The sequence below is a fragment of the Fulmarus glacialis genome, unplaced genomic scaffold (assembly GCF_000690835.1).
Source record: "Fulmarus glacialis isolate BGI_N327 unplaced genomic scaffold, ASM69083v1 scaffold31956, whole genome shotgun sequence".
Classification (NCBI taxonomy): Eukaryota; Metazoa; Chordata; class Aves; order Procellariiformes; family Procellariidae; genus Fulmarus; species Fulmarus glacialis.
In genome coordinates, this window is record NW_009220566.1 from 47520 (window position 1) to 69997 (window position 22478).

General features: G+C 36.9%; 1 protein-coding gene across 1 annotated transcript in view; it reads right to left on the minus strand.

Annotated features, from left to right (window-relative positions):
- LYST (lysosomal trafficking regulator) overlaps positions 1-22478 on the minus strand; it is a 67965-nt gene that overhangs the window by 42962 nt on the left and 2525 nt on the right. Inside the window, exons 2-14 of the mRNA XM_009580810.1 lie at positions 22334-22424; positions 17289-19377; positions 14448-15480; positions 12671-12832; positions 11840-11996; positions 10367-10593; positions 8911-8977; positions 7992-8101; positions 6512-6932; positions 5113-5257; positions 4120-4293; positions 2272-2432; positions 648-838 (exon numbers count right to left, since the gene is read on the minus strand). Coding sequence (XP_009579105.1) covers positions 648-838; positions 2272-2432; positions 4120-4293; positions 5113-5257; positions 6512-6932; positions 7992-8101; positions 8911-8977; positions 10367-10593; positions 11840-11996; positions 12671-12832; positions 14448-15480; positions 17289-19377; positions 22334-22424 — 5028 coding nt within the window. The remainder of the gene's footprint in view (positions 1-647; positions 839-2271; positions 2433-4119; positions 4294-5112; positions 5258-6511; positions 6933-7991; positions 8102-8910; positions 8978-10366; positions 10594-11839; positions 11997-12670; positions 12833-14447; positions 15481-17288; positions 19378-22333; positions 22425-22478) is intronic.

The window sequence follows — 22478 nt, forward strand, 5'->3', positions numbered from 1 at the left end:
AGACAATTCCCCCAATATAGCAGGCTCCACTGATAAAGTTTTCTTTTATTCTTTTTCTAGTGTAACGATATTTACACCTGCATCTGGCACGGCTGTTTCAGTCAGGGAAGATGAGAAGAGCTAAGATCTGCCAGCTGGAAAATGACTTTTCAGCCAAACTTGATGCAAACTTACTCCCTCTCAAAACCCTCGAAGAATTGGGATGAAGCCTTTTGCTTCCTGTTAAAGCCAGATAAATCCTCCTTTCTACTCTTCTCTCAGTTTTAATGTTAAAAGGTTAACTAAGCTGTCCTTGGCTACCCTTACACTAATAGAGAGAAGAGCTACTATTCATCCTAGGGCAGGTACTTAATACTACCTTTGGAGGTGGCTGCTTCTCTGATAGATGAAATATGCAGTATTATACATGCTGGAACATCTAGAATTTGTCAGAATCCAACCTACAGCAAGATGAAATGGTCACCCTGTGTGGAGTTCAACTCCCATTGAAATAAATGGGAAGAACCCTGCAATGATTTTAATGAAAATTGGATTTGCTCCTGCCTGCTTTGAGAAAGTGAAGTACTTCAGGAGACAGCAGGAAATGTGTTCCCAGTTTCTTAACCAGTTCTAAGAGATTAAGAACCATTTTTAAAGAAGCAGCTTACAATTAAAGGCCCAACATCCACTTCCTTTTTTGCCATGAAGAGCTCCTTAATTTGTTCACATTGTAAAATCTCTTTACTTATGTACTTAGAGCAATCAGTCAATGTTTTGCCATATTTACAAGGCATTACAGATGTGAAGTCCGGCCCACATGTGTATAGGTAAAATGCTTCCTCCGGTCCAATCTTTGCACCTAAAATCCAGAAAAGAAGCTGTTAACTCTTTAGTATACAATAAAGCAAAATTCATACATTGGCTAGTAGACTGCATCAGAGACTTTACAAGGAAGATCACTGGCTGTTTTTTGTAGGACCTGCTGACAAGAAACAATCAGTACAGTCCAATGCTTCCTATTAGCTACTGTAGATGAGCGACTTCTGACATATCACAGGCCAGATCAATTCAGTGGCAAAGGCAATTGAAACCAAATCAGGAAAGTGATCTGCATGAACTGAAGACCAACAGCTCTGAATAATCAATTATACTTTTTAAAATTGAAAGGTCATCCATCCAAGCCTCCTCAAAGTTTTCAAAGCATAGCAAGATTACAGATAGCAACAACATGCTACATCATGGAGAGTTGGGTAGAGTGACCAAGAAGGATGCAACAACAATAAAAGCTCACTACAACTGATAGTGAGGAAAAAAATAAAAATACGTAGGAAGTAGAAGGCCAAATGAAACTCCCTCCCCTTTCTGGACAGCACATCTCAGGTCATCTGTTTGTGAGAATGCAAATTTAAAAGAAGCATCCAGAAGGACCCAAGTCTATGATGTATGGGTGGAAGACAGCTGTATAGCAGTAAATCCAGTGCTCTCTAGATACATCAGTTATGCTGGCTGTAGGCACACGGCAGTCAGACCATGTAGATTCATCAGGTGGAACTTGTATTTATGACAAGCATCTCACCTATGGCCTGCACAAATACAAATATCTACACACACCTGCACTCACCACACACCCTGGCAAACTGATTTCACTTGTGTAGTAGTCCTGACCAGGCCACTGCACATGAAGAAATGCCAGATGATGACCAGCAGGGTTCCAGCCTTCAGCACTAAACAAACACCCAGAAGTCCTGGACAAAACTTTCCAAGGAGGGAGGAGAATTATACATCTAAGAAAACGCCCAAAGTAACTTCAGCAGTTTCAGAAATAAGCATGCTTAACTTGGCGTATTTGGTGGTTCAGATTTTGTTTACTTTTTAATATGCTTTAAGTAATTTGAAACTAGTAGTTTAGAAGCAGGTAAGTGAAATCAGTTTTCCAGGTGGAAGAGACTGAATGCTTTAAGGGAAAAAAAAAACAGAGCAAGTACCACCATCTCTCCATCCCCTACTCCAAGGTATTATTTAAAAGAATTTAAATAAACACTAAAGTAACTGGAATTGCCAATTACAGCACTAAAAAGAGAGCAAGAAAATAGTGGCAGAAGGACACATTAGGAAGTACCCAATACTGAAACATTTGCTTACTTTCTCCCTGATATATTATGCTGGTAAAGAATGTATTGTTGCTTTTACTGTAAAAGCTTGGCATGTTAAAAAAAATCAAATTAAGCCTTTGATCTTGGAGGGGGAAGAAGAAATGAAGACTTATTCAAGAAAAAAAGCATACAAAAGTACCATTAAATAGAAGCAGATTTCCAAGATCCCATCTACCCGACAATCGAAGCAATTCTTCTTGAGATGATGTACAATGGCCAATCATACAAAATGTTTTATTACTGTCAGATGATAAGCTTGATTTCCTTGGTAATGCGTAATCTAAATTAATCTCACATTTCCTAAAAACACATATAAAAAAACAAGTTTAAATATTAAGAAGTGATCAAAATTGCTATCTAAGGTATTCAGCTTAGGCTTAAAATAGATTTTAATATTTAGTAGATGAGAAGCCATGCTGTTATCAACATTAAATTACTAAAGCCATCTTCAACTTCTAGGCACCTTAAAACTCAGTTACCTAATGATATATGTATACAAATACTGCACAGAACAGAGGAATAAAATCCCAACTAGAGTTGCCATACAGTCAAGATTTCCTAGATCTGAAATTCCTTCCTCCTTCCCTCTGACCTCAAAGAAGAAACTGTATATAACGCTATACACACTTCTAAAATATCACAATTTTTCAATAATTTCTACTATACCTAAAAAGGCAAAGGCCTTTCAATATGCTAATCCACATCATGAAAACTGTGGTTCACATATGCTGGAAAATATCATGTTCAGGATTTGCTTATACCAAGGAACGGTGTCAGAGCTAGTGTGCTGGACAGCCACGGGCAATAAGCCTGATGCTTTCAGAAAGCATCCAATCAACCTTATGTGCATGTACATAAGCAGGCCAGTTGGACTGTAAAGGTCATCTGAAGCTTCCTGGAAGAGCCTAACTACTAGCAAATTGGCAACTAACTCTATATATAGAGGGGCCTCATTAACTGCACATGTGCAGAACATTGTAGTATTTTTAGTTTCCCCTATATTTCCATACTTGGACTTTACTGCATATCAGCATGCACAGACTGAACAATGGGGGAGATATCAAGTTGCTTAAAAATTAACTCCATGCGGTTTAAGAACAAAGTGAAACAAATATTATACTTTACAATTCCAGTTTTAACTGCAGGAAGAAAAACTGTGCAACAATTTTTTTCCTAGATATAGTTGTAGGAAATGTCTTTAATAATGTTGCGTGTTTACTGACCAAATTCTAGGGGAATAATAAAGAATTCTTGTGATACATCTAATTGTTGTACAACATAGCATTTTGACCACCTGCTTCATATTTGGGACACAAAGGAAGTCTTCATAGTCTGTAGGAAGAAAGGATAAAAATTGTGGTATTTAATAAATACCTTTTTCTCTAACCAATGAATATTTCATGCAGGTGCAGGCCCACCCAACCTAGCATCAGGTACCTCATTTAGGAGCATGGACCTTAAGTTTTCAGTGGAAGAAGTAGTACTTCCCACCACCAGTTCAGATCTTGTGCAAAATAGTTTTTTTAACTTCTCCCCTCTCCATTTCTCCAGTGGAGCAAAATGACCGCCTTCTCTCCATCTCCTCCTCATTCCTACTCTCAACAATATTGCCAGTACCTGAACTATACCTCCTAAATTCAGATTCTTAACTTAATCAGAGACATTATGCCTACTGCTAACTTCATGCCATAGCTTTTTTTGGATCTTACTCAAAATCTTGTAGTACTTACCTCTTTCACTTACTTGTGATGAAGAAAAACATTGATGTCTGCATTGGTCCACAGTAGGAACTGAAGATTCTCAAAGCAATCCAGACCATTCTGGATATTTCTAGGGAATTCCTAGCAGTGTAAAACACCCCTCTCCTACCCCCAGAAGACTACTCAACCATAACTTCAGCTTGCACCAAAGTAGTGCAGATGTTTTCCTACCAGAGAACATCTTTTTAAGAAGATAAATATCTAGGTGCAACTAATGTATACTTTACCTCTGACCAGAAACCCACAGCAACAGCTTTCCATGGATATTTTTCTTGCCTTCAGGCTGCTGCAGATACGTTATTGCTAAATGCTGCCACCTGCCCACAAGGAAAACATTATCTGGAGATTCAGCCTGTGCCAGCAAACCAGCTTTCATCTCATCATTTGGATCCATGCACATACTGTGAAAACAACAGAAAAGGAAAAACGTGTCTGTATGTTTGCTTTCAAATTTGCATTTTAAGCCCCAAATCTGCAATTTTTTGGCCTCAGTTACTTTGAGATTGCATTCCTTAACTTTCACAGATAATTTTTTTGATCACAATGCTATATTTAGAGTGCTCAACACAAGCTAGAGAAATCCTCACATTACAGTTTCAACTTAGTTATTTAACTTGTTTGCATGAATCTGCTTACATTTAAGATAAGGATATCATCTCTATTTTACAGAGAAGTTAAGTTCAATTTATTGAAAAAATGCAGGTGCTTTGAATGCTGTGAAATAGTGTTCTAAAACTGCAGGTTCAGACCCATTTTAAGGATACATTACTTATGAGAACTAAATTAGGGCTAAAATGTGTTCCGAAGATTAAAACCAAGATTGTCATGGTAAGTATTAAATAACAGCAATTTTCACACCTGAGGTGTGAAAACCTACAGCTACAAAAGCTTTTACTTATCTTCACACACTGATTGTGTCATTTCATTAATACTTGAATTGCTACCTTGCATTACATTATGTTTATGACTCATCTTGCATCTTACTTTGGGAAATTATTTATATATGACTACATGAAAGATGCAAGACCAGAGACTAACATTTTAAGCAAGTAATCCTGTAGACCTGTATGTGATAAACTTACTTGATGTTGCCATCAGTGCGCAAGATGACTCTACTATAGAAATTAGTTCTATACTCTCCACCAGTATTCTCTGCAAGCTGCTACTGGAAGTAACGATACATATGTTCACAAGACCACTTTTGGACTAATACACCATACCGAAATATGAGTGCTCCAGTGTTCAAGTCTGCCCAGACTTGTATCATCAATGCTTTGGAACCCAGTGAAATTATATGAATGCAGCCATCTTCAACAAGTTTATCTCCCAGGCTTAGGTATTCCGTTCCTAAAGACTTTGTTTCTTCTAGAAATATAAACATGTTTATACACAATTACAATACAATACAACAATGCCTGTCCTACCAGCTATCAAGTGTGAAAAGAAATAGTTCAGGTACTGCAGAGAATTGTTTTTTGTTTAGTTGGGGGTTTTTTGGTTGTTTTTTGTTCCTTTTTTTTTTTAGTGAGCTGACTACTATATGCGATTCTCTTCAGAGACCTAGGTCTCATACTGAAACAGAGGAGCTTGACATTAACTCAACACTTCACATGTTTTTGTTTGTAATCATGTAAACCCACTAAGCATGAATACACTCTATCTAATTCAATGATGCTTTTGACATGCCACATCATATTACATTTGTATGTTGAACTGGCAGTCTTAGTGTGCACCAAGAAATCTTTAGATTTTTCTTCACAAATCATACTACCCTTTAAGCATGATCTTGCATTTCAGTATTTTTACTTTACCAAGCAAGAGCACAGACCTTCTAACAAAAGCAGCTCTAGTGAGTTCCAAGATTCAGGGTTGGGTTTTCCCCTGTTTTATTCAGTAAAACAAGAAAAAAGTACAGTAAAAGGTATTCCAGGTGTTGTGATTGGGAGGCATTTTAAATAACTTCAGGAATTTTTCCTCCTACAAATTATAATCCAAAAGACTCTGCTCAAAAGAATTTGGGAGCGGGTGGGTCTCTACAAAAGTATAAACAGAGAAATGTTGTACAGCTATTGACATTTACAATGGCGCACTCACAAAGAAAGTCAGAGGATTTATACTGAGTCAGCCTCAGGCTCTGACTTGATGGATTCAGAGCATCTTTTAGCTATGAGTTCCAATATTTAAATCCTAAATCACAAAGATTTACCATCTCTATTAAAGAGAAAAAACACAAAAGCCACTTGCTTCATCAATACATGAGACCAAATAAACTTGAGAGCAGTCTTCTCCTGTGACCCTTCAATTGCAGCATTTAACATTTTCTTCAGCATAACATGAAATAGTATAAAGACATTTTACTGAAGTTACAAATTCAACGACAATACTAAATTTCTGAAGAAGCAGGCATTAATCTAACTTAAGGACTAAGGCTGGAAATGTTTTATCTTTAAGTATATGATACAGTACTCAAAGAAAAATCAGAAAGACTACCGCTCCTGTTTAATATCCATCATAAGAAAAAAATTCAACCTTTTGTTTATGGCACCATCAGTTAGTAATACTTGTAACCAGAATCCTTCAGTGCTACCTATGTAGAAACAGGAAGTACTACATCCTCACCTGTGCTGTCAAAGCTGTTCTCTCTTACAGCTACCAGTCTGCTTCTTCTCTTGATTTTTTTCCCCTTTTCTGTTGAATTTTCCGTTTCATGAGCACACTCCAGATGAAACCACAATGAGAGACTGAAGCCTTCAGACATGTGTGGCCAACAGTTTTGTCCAACTAAAGGCAAGTGAATTGGGGCTACATGCCAAGAAGAAAGCAGCTGGTGACTCAAATTTTCACCATCTGCCTCTTTCTTACTCTGTGAAAATTTTGCTCTTTTTAATAGTCCAGTAGTTTTGCTGGAAGTGCTAGCAGATTTTTGTGAAGAACTACTACTCAAATTTGTGCCATGTAGCAAAGGGAAGGCAAGGTACTGTAATGGGTTCATATAAATATTAGTTTCTATAATCTTCAATACACCCTTGAGTAGTATTTCCTAGAAGAAATAAACCAAACAAATGAGAGGCGGGGAGAAAAAAAAAAACAAAACTGTTTACACCATGTAGTCAAAGTATCATCTAACTAAACAGAACCCCACTCTTCGTTTAAATTTGGATTCATGTTTTCTCAACAGAGGTGGACTTCCATATCCAAACTGACACACATTTACAAAGCATCAAGTGGCAACTTCAACAGACTATGGCCAAACAGTTTTGGGGATTTAGTCAGGGCAGATCAATTTTCAAGTTACTATGCTTAGGAATCAGCTGAACCACAGCAGGTGGTCATTGCACAATCTTATCTCACATTTGTTATACGCTAACAGATTAACTTATACCTCAACAAAAGATGACACCTTTTACCCCCGTGTTTGAGGCTGGTTAAGAATGCACACTTTGTTATTGCATAACAATACACACTTTGTTATTGCATAATCAGTAACAAAACTAGCTGAGCCCTTAAGCCAAAAAGTTTCTCTAGTTACTTAGCCAATTACTGCAAGCTACCTTTGAAAAAATTGACTTGTGTCTCCTTGTTTGGTTTGGTACTATTTCAGACTCCACAGTATTTTTTTATTTTCTTCCACTTGTTTTTTTCTCTACAGACTCCCACACAAACCAACAGATAGGTATTTCAGCAGCAGATTCCAGCGTTACACAAACCAACTTAAGACAGTTTTGAAAGTAATTAATTCCTGAAATAGCGAGATGCTTTATAACTTTAAAGGACTGACTTCAAATTTTACAGTATTACAGTGTTCTGTCATCCATAACCACAATGTCAGTCTTCTCAGGAAGAATCTTGTTTTCTTGTGCTGAAGAGAGTTCACAGGACTCTACACACACTTCAAAACCCTCTCTTTTCTTATCTTCTATTTCCTTTTTATGTTTGAGTGAATTATTTTAACAACAAAATTTTATTTGCTCTGATCAGTTAGAATCTTGCTGTTACAGTCTCCTTATTTCCCAAAATACTTGCACACAAAAGGATTTTGTTTTCGCTTCATTTTTCTCATTAAGCCTCTGAATTTTGCTATGTACTACTCCATACATACCGTACAAGGTGTCTTCTCCAAAAATATCCTCAGAAGAAGAGTAAGCTCTTCTGAACATGTCTGTGAACTCATCAAGGAAACTAACAGGTCTACCAGCACCATCTGACATGCTAAAAATAAGGAGACAAAATAATATTCTTGAAAACAATTTTTAAAAGCTTTAAAAATTCATATTCCATACTATTATGAAGAAAGATTAACTTGGAATTCAGAGTGTTTTGCAAAAACATTTCAAATTCAGGAAGCAGTAACAATTACAAAGATGAATTCTAGAGAGATCCAACAGTACTTCCTGACACTATCATTCAAAATTTCATTGAACGAATCTAGATGGCTACAGCAAGTCTGGCTCCTAGGTTTGCAGAGTGGAGTCTGAAAGTCTGGGAACCTAGCACCTACATTGCAAAGGCTCTCCCCACAGAGCCAGGGATCAAAGTCCTGGGATGGGTTTACATCATCTCCTACTGTGGAGCAACCTCATTACGTGAAGCTACCTTAGGGCAAGCATTTAATTTGCTTCCACATTCTTGGATCAGCTAGCCGTTTTCTGATTAGAAATAAAACTCAATCAAGACATCACTAAGACTTGTGTTACAATGAAATCTAAAATAAAAACTTATTTTGTGATGGAGTCAGATTCATTCTTCTGTTTGTTAACACTGTCACCCTAGGTCTATGATTTCAACTATCGTTTTCAGATCTGCCAGCATGCGTTTAAATAACAGATTCCCAGTAGCTCAGAAATAACCCTGTATTTACACATAAGTTAGATACTTGTCACAAGTTAAAACAGTTGCATAAACTCACACATGCCCATGAATTTGCTTTGTCAATTTTGCATTTGCATTGTGAACTAAAAATTTGAGTATGTATACATTAAGTTATAAAAAGCAGTATTTAAGTTAGACCTTGAACTCACCATGAAAACTAGACTCCGTTTGTGTCAATATGTTCAGAAATCCTCCCAAAAGATGTTTAACAGCTCCCTGTTAAAAAAATACAGGGAAAATTGATATCTGAAGAATATACACCAGCTCAAAGAACTAAGAAATAATTTCTTTCAATCAATTCTTGTCTACTATTGATTTTAAAGACAATTCCATTTACTTTAAATTATGGAAATATTTTTTATATTTACTAATGAACATTCTTTCATGTTCTGTACAGTTCAGTTGCAGAAGAGAGACTTTGAAATCCAAATGATTCTAGAAAGACACCTTTGAGCCATTATCAGTTCAGCAGCTGAGATCTCCCTTGTCTTCTCCCCCATAACAGAATTACAGGATTTGACAGGCTGTGACAAAATACAGCATGTTGGTATATAGTGATGTAACACTGAAAGCAAATTCAACCTTTCCCCAATCTTTTTATGCAAGATTACTTTAAAGAGTAATTACAAAAAAAAAAATATCAAAGCCATTTACTTACGAGCATCCTTCACAAATGCATCTTAGATAAAGGTAATTTGAAAAATCTCTCATTAAAGATACTCAAAACCTCAAAACTGATCAGTTCAACAGATTGCTCTTTCTAAACAATATTCAAGAGTAATGAAAATGAGATTATTTTGAATTACAAGTAATTTCATGTGTTGAAGTTCAGAAAAAAGAAGTACATGTGTGCTAGTGATTTAAAGCTAATAATTCGCACAAGCAATTGGAGTACTGAAATAAAACAATGTTTTCCTTTTCTGCTTTTGGTTTAAGCTGTAAAGCACTAACTTTGCTTCTTAGTCAAATGATTATATAAGCAGGCACTTTAAGCTTAGATTACTTAACCATATTCTCCTCTTTTGCAAAAGAGGCATACTCAATTTAGTTATTAAAAAGCAAAAAGCAAGCTAACCAGCAGAAATTCCAAAGGATCATGAGGACATCAACATGTGCATAACTAATTTCTAATATAAACTTATGAAGAATAAAAGCATGAAATATTTTTGAGGTACATCACTGAAAGTTTCTAAAAGTACATATTGAATACATATATATTTAGAATGTTTACACATATACATATACAAGAAGATATTTGCTTTTTTGTTTGGTTTTTTTTTCAATGGCGTGACAGTCATTAAATCTGTATCTATAGCTGTAGTGATTGAACAGTCTTCATAAAATAAGGCAACTATGAAACTCAAAAGCCTTGTAGGTCAAATATCTTTCAATACATTAATTAACTATAGTTTCTATAGTTTCTGGTAACTTAAATGCAATGCAGCTGCCAATATCAGTCGTTTACATTGTTTCAGGTCTTATCAAATGCCGTAACAAGTGAGAATATTTCCAAGATCACTCTATTAGGTATACTGGTACTATAAAACCGAAGAAAATAAGATATACAACTGCTAAGCTGTTGCCTTTGTTTAATAACATTTTTACCTGTTCTATAAGTACAGTGGCATTTCTCTCCTTCTGGCTGATGATTTTCAGGCAGCTTTGGAATACGTGAGCAAGCACATCTAAACTTGCATTACCAGCTGAGAGCAAGTTTAATTCTAACATGCAGATTTCAGGATACATTAATTCTCCTTGATTGATGTTTTCAGCTAGGTCATTAAAATAACCTGAAGGACGAGTACATCCTGGTTCTGCCTTTGTGTCTGTTCCTGAAAGAAAACACTTGTCTTACTGAAACTTACTCAACTGAATACAGTTTGCATGATTCAAATAAAAAGTCCAAGGACATACTTTCTCCAACCATCTCATAGGTACATAATAAAAATAGTCACTAGCTTATAAGCAGTTTTCAGAAGTTAGTATAATCTTCTGTTCTGCTTCAGATTTTCATATTTTCCTGCCAATACAGAAGGGCAAGGCAAGAATTAGTTTCTCCCATTACATGCTCTTAAACTATGTGCCTTCATTTCCTGGGAACTGGACACACATAGTAATGGTTAAATATGCAATTCATGAAATATGACAGTAAAATCATTGTAATAGAGCCTAAAGCTTCTATACTCAGCTTGCCAAGAAAGGAGATAAATTTAAATGATTTTATTTCATGTTAAAAGGTTGGGGGAAGCAGTTGTTTAGTTATTTAACTCAGAAAATGCACAAGACAGCACATTACAGAATATCTCGATGACAATCAAAAAAGAAAAAAAAACCAAAAAAAAAACATTTAAGCCTCTCCTCTTACATCTGGGAGAGACTTTAAAACACGTTACTTAAAAAAATTATTTGGTACAGAGATATGTTTCATACAAATGTTTCGTGGAAATATTTCAGGTTAAATTTTTAAAAACATTTCTGAATTAAAATGTTGTATATCTGTTGATAAAGCCTAGTCACACAGGTAAACAGCAACAGTCGAATGCAGTTCTATTAAAGGCTGTTCCTGCTCATGCTGACCTCATTCAAGAATGTAAGCATCCAGATGTTCAGCACAAAGGAAAAAATTAAAGCAAATTCATGTTCAATATTAATTACACAAACAGAATACAGCAAGAGATGTGCACATCAGTCAAATGAATAAAAAGAGATATAATTAGACTATCTAATTTTTACCAGATTGTTATAATACTAAATAAAAAATTTAGCATTGATTTTCAGACAAACTACTGACAAGCATCTCTGGAGAAATCTGCTTCTAGACCACAATAATACATTTGAGCAACATGACTTTAGAGCAAGAGTCACACAAACCAAGACAGAACAGTTCCTGTAACACTCAGTAAGAATATTCATCATCTCTCCATCTGTAATGGCATCCTACTGGAAGTAAAATCGTTAAACTATTTCTATCTGTTAAAGGTCTCTGATGCTCACCCTATTTTTTTAACATCTCAAAAGACAAGCAAGCTTTGCTATGTCATAAAGACTGCTTCGTATAGTCAGAAAGTTCACATTTACCTTCATTCTTTGTTTCGCTATCATCGGGGTTACTTTCACTATCTGCTTCATATCCTTCCTCTTCAGAAAAGAGTTTAAGACTACAGCACTGTGATTCTTCAGTTTCTTCAGAAATATCTCCAGGTTGTGACAGAGGCTCCTTTTCAGTGTAATGGGTCTGTATAACACAAACAAATTTACCATCTTTGGTCAGAAAAGCAAGTAATTTAGAACCTCCCAGATGCCTATTTTCTCCAAATCCATTGGCAGAAGAAAAACTAATCATACACTTCCAAGAAACTTGGGATACTTTTTATGGATACTTCATTCTTACATAGAAAACGGATTCTGCAAAGATGGATTTTTCTTACTAACTACCTGACCAAAGCTTTGGTAAGCAGGTGGCTAATGCATTAAGAATAACTGTGTTTCCAAAAATCACTATCACCATAAACATGCACCTTGACATTCACTCTAAGGTGAAGATATGTTTGCAGCCACTAAGGTCAGTCAACATCCCTGTTTGAAGCTCTCCCTTTTGAGAGTTTGTCACACTGTTGTGGGATGAAAGAGTGAAGAGAACGTCAGGTCTCAGGTATGTCCATCAGACATAAAACAGCTTGCTCCTTTTCAGGGCATGACTTATTTCTGAGCAGTAAATGCAGGGAGCATATCAATAACCAGCATTCAACTTACACGCTTACATATGAGAATCAGAAAATTAATCTTCAACAGCCACAATAACCAAACACATTTAAACATGTCCTATCAAGTTTAAAAATAGACCCAAACAACATAAACCTAATAACCTTGCGGTATTTAGAATTAGACTACTTAGTTGGTGTTTCATACCTTTTCAATTTTTTCTTCAGAATGATCCTGATCAGCAGAAAAAGTGCCCAATGCAACACGAAGAAGTGAATCAAACAGAGGCTTTGCCAAGTCAGTTTCTATCACTTTTGATTGAGCAAGCTGCTCTCTTATTTGAAGTAAGATATCATCCACACAGGTACTCTGTGTTTTGGGGGAGACAAACATTTTGATTCATGTTATTCTGTTTTGGCTAGCAGAAATGGTCTAGTACTTTCATTTAAGAACTTCCCCTTCCACCTACACTAATCTGACTTCTCAGCTAAAACCATTAGACTTCATCCAGTCTCTTGCAATAGGAAAGATTCATCCTGTTTGTCATGACGGAGATTTAGTTGGTTAAGCAATCTGCACACTGAAAAAATCTGGTGACATGCTGTTTCCCAAACATTGCAAGTGAAAGTACCATTTCAAAAATAAACATCTCTGAAACAGTTTCAAGTATATAGTGCATTCAGATCACACCACAATATTACTAGAGAGGTTAACAAGACAGAGGGTGACATGTCCAAGTTCACAAAAATAGCACGTGGCCCAGACAGAATTCCAGTTCTCTCCTGTACCTAACGCCTCCTGCTTTTATAACAAACTGCCAAGTAAAATTCAAGATAGCAATTAAAACATTAAAGTACGGTGAAGGCATCTTCTGTAAATTAACAACTTTGTGGAACACTGAATTAGTTCACCTCTAAGGCTTAAGTAACATTTTTTCAGGTGTCCTTTCAGTACCTGTGCCCTCTGATATTCCTCTTTTGCAAGCGCCATGCTCTGCTCAGAACTGTCATCAAAAACACCATGTGTGAATCATTACATATAACGCTCACATCTTGCCTACGCAGCTCTCCTTCAATCCCACCTCTGTCACACATGTTCCCCACTGAATACCCTTTCAAAAAAAACCCCAAGGCTCTTCCACCATTCAAATCCCATCAGCTCAGAGAGCCTCTGGAGAATGTGGGACTGGATGAAAGGACTACATGGGAAAAAACAGAAAAAGCAGGCCATAACTGACCAGAAAAAAGTAGAGACATAGTCAGCCAGCAATTCACAGTTGTCAACATCCACTACTGCCTTTGTAGTCAGAGGAAACCATCCTTTTCCTCTAGTCAGGACCATTTTACGCAGAAAAAGAAAAAAAGTCTTCATCTGTCAGGATCAGAGTCTTCCTTGGGACTCAAGACACATTAACCCAGAAAACAGCATTTGATGTTGAGTTCAGCCCTTAACCATATTGACCATGCTGGCCCAAACTGTAACAGATACATGAAAAATAAACCAGAAATACAGTTCAAATAAGTGAGTGAGGTGAAAATCTCATCCAGCCTGGATCAATCTGCCATTCTGGAAGGTGCTCTCCCAGTCCCCAAGAAGCAGGCAAATGGCACGAACAGGAATCCAACCCAAGAGGGCGGAGGACAAAGATCATGTTGGAGAACAAGCAAAGGGGTGCAGGGTCCTTACCAGCATCTTACTGAATACAAAAAGCGACAAGTTGACATGTGGGAAGATGCCTCCTCAGAAACAGCAACTGCCAGTTTGTTAATCCACCCACTCCCATTCTTTCATGCCTGCTGACCACTACCCCTGACTACTAAGCACAGAATTTAACTATATGCTTTCAGTACTACACAAAAAATATGGTACCATAATAAAAGCTAAGCTTTTTTCATCTTTAAAAGATCTTTTGACTAAATTACTTTTAAAATAATATTGTATGTAACAAATATGAGTAAAGTAAGCCAAGGAAGTTGCACAGTACCTGGTGAAACATCTCCACTTCTATCTTCTGCTGCATGGTGCTTGCACCGTGTAGACAGATTGTCAGCAGAGCTTCTAGAAGTCTGATACCTTGAAGTGCCCACTCAGTCTCTTCTCCTACAGAAGTCTTTACCCCTTCAAGACTGGCAACTGAAGTAACTGAAGTGTGTTCCCTACTCAAAGAGCTGTCACAGGAGACACATTGAGGCAGCAGCTGTTCTGCACCAGCAAGACTGTCGGAACTATCGAGCTCCAATTGTGTCACCTCTCTGCTTTTAGCCAACTGAAGAGAGTCATCCTTGTTGAAAAGCTCACCACGAGGACTCCCACGTGAACTTCTGCTGCTTTCACTCAATACACTCTCCTTCTTTTCTTGCTCCTTTTCCTTATTTTTTGCAAGTTTCTGAATTATCAGGATTAGTAATCTATGGCATGCTTCAAAGCCTCCAAGTCTATGGAATTGTCTCTGGAAAACTGAATTATACAAATATATGCAACGACACATGGACCAAATATCTGCAGCCCTGTGAATATGTTCCAGAGAGGGCAGAGTAAGGCTTTCCAGTGACAGATATGGTAATTTGTGGCCTAATGGCTCACTAGCTGTACTATCATATCCTGATGTATCTTCAGAGTCATTAGCTGAATCCAGATCACCATCTGCTTCTTTACTAACACATAAAAAAGCAACACAGAGGAATAGGTTTATTGTGTTGACATGAATGTCTTGACTCATAAGCTTTTTCTTTTTTGGGTAAGCCTCTTTCAAGCCAGCATAAAACTTGCTCAGGCTTTGAGGAACTTCTGAAATAGCATGCTGGCTACAAAGAGAAGCAGGCAAGTCAGACGTAGACTCCTTTTGTTCACTGCTCAGGCCTTCCGGTTCTGGCATTGCTTGGTCTGTCTGCTGATCACCAAGGCAGAGTATCAAAGTCTCTAACACTTTCAAAGAATGGCTTCTTAAAGTATCCAAGTAATTTAACTCAGTCATTTGATTCACTCCATTACAACTCAGAAACAAGTCTCTAATTACCCTGCAAGAGAAGGCATACGAGTTACCTTATAAATCAGCCACAAATTCATGCAGTTCACACGACATATCTTATCCAAAAATAACCCTCTGTTCTACACACCTGAATAACACCAAGGACTGATCATGTTTACAGTAATTGCTATAAATTACTGTAAACTGTAAATTAAAGAGAGGAGGAACTTGTTTGCAGTACTCTAGAATCCCAAGTAAGCATCATCCATCTGGTAATAGAAAATTCAATTTTTTTCTAAGATATAATCTAGGAAATATTGATTAACCTCTGAAGTATAGACCACAAAGATGTATGATGTTCAAAACATTAAAGGTGTTTAATTAACTTTATTTATGACATTTGCTCTTCAGTGGTACTTCCTCCCCCTAACTTTTTATTAGCAATAGGAGCTGGTAAATATCTTCATTTCTCTCAGTTCTGTGACTTCACCAGAAAGTAGAGATTCCTTCTCAAATAAACTTGAAGTTTTAAGACATTTTACTAGCTATGTCTATTAGTTGCATGGACGATGTATTTCACATAGAATTCAGGAATACCTTTCAAGGACAACTTTTTGTGCCATTGTTAAGCCAGAATGTCCAATGTTAAAAAACCTTTCAGTATATTTGTTTCCAAGTACATTTTTCCCTTCTTTCTACTACAAGTATTACATTGAGTTCATACAGAATTTGGAGTAAGTATCTGTAAGCTTCTTAGTGTACTATGCTTGCTTGTAGATATCCACCTTCCTTACCCTCCCATCTCCTTCCCCCAGGGTCAGCTTTTACTGTAACAGAGTTACACACTCTAGAATCAAATGAATCATGTACTTGTATATTCCCATCTTTAAGCCAGTAGGATATAGGATATCTTAAACTTTTTTAAAAATAAACTTGAATTCTCTGGCCTCTTTGCCACTAAGTGCACTTTCAAAAGTTAATAGCTTCTGATACAGTTTAGGTTAGGATAAAAGTTTAAAATGTATTAGACAATCCTTTATATAAACTGGAATACTAGTCTATTCACTGTAATTGTCCCAGATAATCCTAGTAAATTCACTCAGTCTATCAGGACTCCAACAGAAAAGATAAGAATCTTTCCTGGACAAAAGGACACATTCATATTCTGAATAATCTTCCAGATATTGTATTGAACAACTATTTAATCAATTCAACAATAAATAGGAAAGTTTCTATTTCACACCTTGGAAGAATGTTTGTGGGTTGGTTGTTTTTCTTTGGGTGGAGTGTTGGGTTTTTTTGTTTTGTTTCTTTTTGTAGTTGTTGTTTTGTTTTTAGGGGGGGTGTTTGTTGTTTTTTTTTCTTTTAAACTATGTTTAAATGAACAGGATTTTGTAAACTAGGAACCAGTTATTTCAGGACAAGTAAACCTCTCAAGCCTTATTTTTGAAAGGTGGTTTCTATGAGGACCATTCTAGAAGGGAAACAGATCAGAAAATTAAGTAGTCTAATTCCCACAGAAAAGTGACATGTCAATCTGTTCAACATTCCTGACTCACTTTATCATGAGGAATGAAAAGGCAAAGAGCATATCACATCGGACACAGATTTTATTTGTTTCTACACACTTTGCCTTGTTAAAGGCCATAACTCATCGGTAGAGAGCCCTCACTTTCTATGGTTTATGAATCTAGGATTAAATCTTATGTTATTCAAGCATTTATCTTGTTGCCACCCCTACAATATCCACATGCAGCCTACAGTCCAAATAAAACTTACGTTCTGATCAGTAACAAATATATAAAGAACTGTACATAATTAGCATGCTTTCCATTAATAAACAGAAAATCAACCAACCTGGATTTAAGCAACACAGGGAGTGTCTGCAAATAAACCTGAAGTACTTCAGAAGGCAAACACTGGCTATGGTAACTGCATGTGTGTTTATCAGCTGTAGTTAGTCCAAGCTGTTGAGCATGGCAAGCTAGCTCAACCCCCCTCTGAAGCACGGGATTATAAATACAGTTATATAGTTTCCATTGGACCACTGCATTTCCCTTTTGAATTAAGTGGCAAATATGGCTTGCAATCTGCATGCCGCGTAGTTTGTCTTCTTCAAAAACAATGTCCTGATAAGCCTCCAACGCATCCCATCTCAACAACATATCTTCAGATCCACTGCTAGGCAGAATTCCCTGAACTCTGCAAGAGGAACCCGAGCCAAGGGCAGCATCACTAGAACTACCCTGCAAGGCATCTCCCAGCTGAGCAAGTTGATCACAGTCAACAGTACATATATTGCATGATGCCTGTATAATTTTTGGAGAAACTTCTGCTCCACCCAGCTGATCCAATATAAACTTGTTAAGGATGTTCAATATGTGCTGTTGAAAGTTCTTTAATATTGGTAACTTGGAAGCACGAAGCAATGGGACGATCACAGACCTTGGATCCATACAACAACATATTCCTACATTATGTACACCCGAGAGAATTTGAACACAAGTACTGCTCAAAGAAACTTGTTGCAACAAGTACAAACACTGGTGTGCACAAACAGCAATGCAACAGCATCTGTCAGGATAATGAACTTCTCCATCAGCAGTTTCAAAGGGGTTTTTGGAAGCTTGGTTTTTAAAAGCAGATACAGAGAGCCCAGAGAGATCTCTGTGGTGATGCATGAAGTGAGAGTACTCACATCGTCTGTGCCGCTTTCTCGTACACATTGATTGATGGAGCTGCTCTGATTTCACTTTTTTGACAGTGCTGATTATTTTCATGATGCTGTTGATCAGGGCTTTCAGGTGCTCTGAGGCTTCCCCAGTTACTCCCTCATTCTTCATACACAGCCATTCCATTTGAAGCACTGTTACTTCAAACAGCTTAAATCCCTGATGCTGTATGAACTCATGAACCAGATCTATAGCTTGGCTAAAGTAGAATGGATTGGAGGCTGCACTTTGTAGGCAGCAGATCAAAATCTGCAAGACCCCTTCTATAACCTCAGGTAGAAGCAAGGCTCTGTGATGATATCTAGAAAATATGAAGTCATCCTGAACTGGCTGCTGTAGTGTTTTCTTGTATCCTGGAGCAAAAGGATCAGGTTGCTTTTCCAAGCAAATTCTGATTTTTAATGCTGCTTTAAGCAAGTCTATTAAATTTCTTCGTAAATTGTCAGGCATTGTTTCTGTATTGCTAATGTCTAAAGACATAAGATGCAGCACTGTTTGAAAGAGCATCCTTTGGATCAGAGCCACAGGTTCTTCTGTCCACCCTGCAGAAACTACTTCATTTTCTGTGTTACTACTTAAATTGCAACAGTCTCCAAATCCTGATAAGAACTCAGTCAACGTGGGCACCACGCTAGCTGAAAGAGCAGAAGAACTGTGATTCAAAGAAATATCAAATTTGCACACTTTCTCTAGGAGTGACAATAAGACATGGCATAAATCAAAAGGAGAGTTATCCATGATGCTCTCAGCAATTCCTGCAGCTGGCTCATTCAAAATCTCTGAGTTTAGCTCATGTGCTGGAATAATTTGGCTGGAATTTTCTAGATTAGGGGCATCAGGATTAGAATTTGGTACCACTTCCACAGGTAGGCAATCACTTCTACCTACAAGGTAGCTGTCCCTAACTGGATATGTTAAAAAAGGCTGCAGTAACTGGGAGCGTCTGTGTTTCGTTATTACACTAGTCTTGTCATCAGAATTGCCTTCTGAATCTGAAGTGGACAGCTGAGATCTTCTTGCATCTCGCACAGAATAACGATGGGTGGTTTTGCGCAGACGTCCACTTTTTCGAGATCGAGCACTTAGTTTTACAGAAGTCTGAAGAGATGAACGAGTGCTTCCGTCTAACCCTAGTTTTTCCTGAGTAGATTTCACAGAACTTGAATTGTTGTCTTTGGTCAGGCATATGTCTGCTGTAAAGGGTATATTAAAATCTGTTGAAACAGAAAGATAACAAAAGGAACATTAAAGGAACATTCAGGAACATTACAATATGTAAAGCATTTTTCCTAATTTTACAGTTTAATACTTTCAGCTTAAAAATACAAAATAAATTTGTGTCTTAATAGGTCATGGTTTTGCATATACCTATGTCTGACACTTTCAGTATAAAAAAAGTCAGCAACAATTCATGTTTAGGAATCACATTGGCTATTTTCAAAGCCTAGACAAATTAGTTCATCTTCTAACTAGGGTTAGACAAAAGTGTGCTAAAGGGTTTTCTAAAACTTTTTTGTAGGCATAGCTATCCATTCTCTTAAGAAAAGATTTTATCAAGGTAGATGAAAGGACTTTTTGGTAAGCAAAGGGAAGAAAGCTTCGTCTAAAAAAAATCTTTTGGCCTCTTACAGATAGGATATAAAGGAACAATAGAGCCATAGGCCTCTAGTCATATTCAATTTAAATTTGGATAAGTTAGACATACTAATACAGTAGAAGTAAAATATTAATCAGCAGGATATCAACTCTGAGATCTCCTCTATTACTTAGCCATGGAAGCAGTTTTAGCCAGTCACTCAAGCAATATTTACTCTGTGTATACCATTTGATATATTCAAAGTTTCACTATAAGCATGGCTAAATGGCCCTATTCCACAACAAGTAAAGAAAAACTTTAAGGGGAGGAAAAAAGGGCTTTTTCAACTTGATGACCCATGGTCACTTTTTGCAACTCAGCTGCTATAGGAACTGGGTGCATTAACTCACAGTCCTCTTAGAACGCAAGAAGAAATTGTTAGCATACTAGTGGTTAATAGAAAAAATAAATTTCTCTACTTAGAAACAGTTCAGATCTTCAAATATACAGACCTCAGTCTTTACTTCAGCGTTAATTGTTCCAAACACAAAAAGCAGAAAAAAGTAGTGGATTTTAAAATAGTCGGGGACAAGAGGAAGACAGAAAAGAATGTTTAGGGTGCTGAATATTTCCACAAAAGCCAAGCCAAAACAAAAAACCCTTTCAAGTACGCAGTATAAAATAGCTAATATAAAATTTAAACCTGATTCAGTGGGCAAGAAGATTTTGAAGAATAAAATGCAAGTACCACCAGTTAATTTGTATTGGTAAACTCAGATCATAACTGTCAAAAAAGCAGGCAGAGAAAAAAGTCTGTATGTTCTTGGATAAAATCCATCATCATTTTTAAGTAGTGACAGAGCTGTATCTGGTTGCTTTGGCTAGTAAAATACACAGCATAAAAGAACTGCAAGTATACACCATCCAGTAAGTTTAGTATTTAGAAAAATGTGATAGTTAACAATAACAGCCCCCCGCCCAAACTCCAAAGGCCCACACAATAGATACAATCATTAATCAAACTGAAAGAAAAGATGCTTCCATGTGCAAGCATGACTGCGCCTTGCTGTTTCATAAAGTCCTAGTTGTGATGCTTAAGGAAGAAACACCATCTGCTTTGGAGGCAGGAAATTAACCAGGGGTACTTTATCAAACAAAGGATATTTCCTGCACAGAAAGAAAAAAGCTGCCTAATACAGGTGCATTTATTTCAGTCCAAGAAAAAGAATTCTTGTATCCACAACTGGATACACATCATGTTTACTGCACACGTTTACTGCACACGTTTACTGCACACGTTTACTGCACACGTTTACTGCACACGTTTACTGCACACGTTTACTGCACACGTTTACTGCACACGTTTACTGCACACGTTTACTGCACACGTTTACTCACTATTCAGAAGGAAATTTGTAGAAGCAAAAACTGTATATTATGCAGAGTACAAAACCAGAACATCTTAAAACCCATTTACACAACAGCATTTTAAACTAACCCTGGAAAAGTCAAAGCTCTCATAAGATAACCAAAATGTTTCTTACAGGAGCATGAAAGAATGATGCAACTGAGCAAGCAGAAAAGTTTATTATATAAAAGTGCTATGAAACTGGCACTTTAAATACTCCAAGTCTACAAACATTAACAAAAGCCTTCAATTTGCACGAGTTTAAAATAGCAAAAAACATCAGGAGAGCTTCAGATGAGAATCCTTAGGAACTCTCTCAGACAGGTAACTGCATTTGTTTCATCCTCTTTGTTTTATCCTCTAACAGGGAAAAAAATTCATCAGACAAATGCAAGAGCCCAAAACAAAACAAACAAATCGCTGCCATTTCCTGGTTCAGTTTTTGCAGAGTTTATTTCGTACCATCATTTCTTTAATTCCTAATACCTTTCATTTCTTTAATTCATTTTGAACTGACTCTTTGGCAGTTGAACCCTTGTGATTTGATTCCTCAATTAGCACATCAGTTTCTTACACAGAACATCATATTTCTAAGGAATGCAGCCTGGTTCTGTTCATAATCATCCAGTAATATTCTATTTTTCAGGGCCTGTCTCCCTGATAACATTGCACTTCTTTCATACTCTGTTGTCCACTGTTTGGCTTTAAGCTTATTCTCTACTTCCCATTTATTCAATTTCAGAAGAAAAAAAATCTGTATCATTCTGTCTCTAGTGCCAGCATGTATCACGTTTGTTTTTAAAAAGAATCAGTATGTTCTCCCCTTCTACTCATCATGAAACACTTCACATTAGCAAAAATATCATATTCTTTCAAATCCCTTTTCCCCCCAAATCACCTGAAAAGAAGAATCTCACCACCATCAAGTTCAGCTACACAGTAATGTGAGCACTCTTTCACACTGACTGAGAGCCTTTACCTTCTCCGTACAATTTCGATCTTACTTGTGTGCTGACAGAACATTGATATTTTTGAGTTTAAATTCTCTGCGGAATCCACATCTTCATTCTATGTTAAGAGGATATGTATTACAATGAACTACTACTCTTTAGTGAGGAGTCCTAGGCTCTGTAGTAATACACAAACCACTTTTTAGTTCCTTAATACTGTAAGTGATAAAACATACCTATTGCTTTTTCTTCTTGGACAGGGATTTTCCACACCAATGGCAGAAGTGACAGGAGAAGGGTCAGAAGTTCTTCCCGACATGTCAGCTCCTATGTTAGAAACAAAATAGAAACGAAAGTTTTTGTACTTTAAAAGAATACATT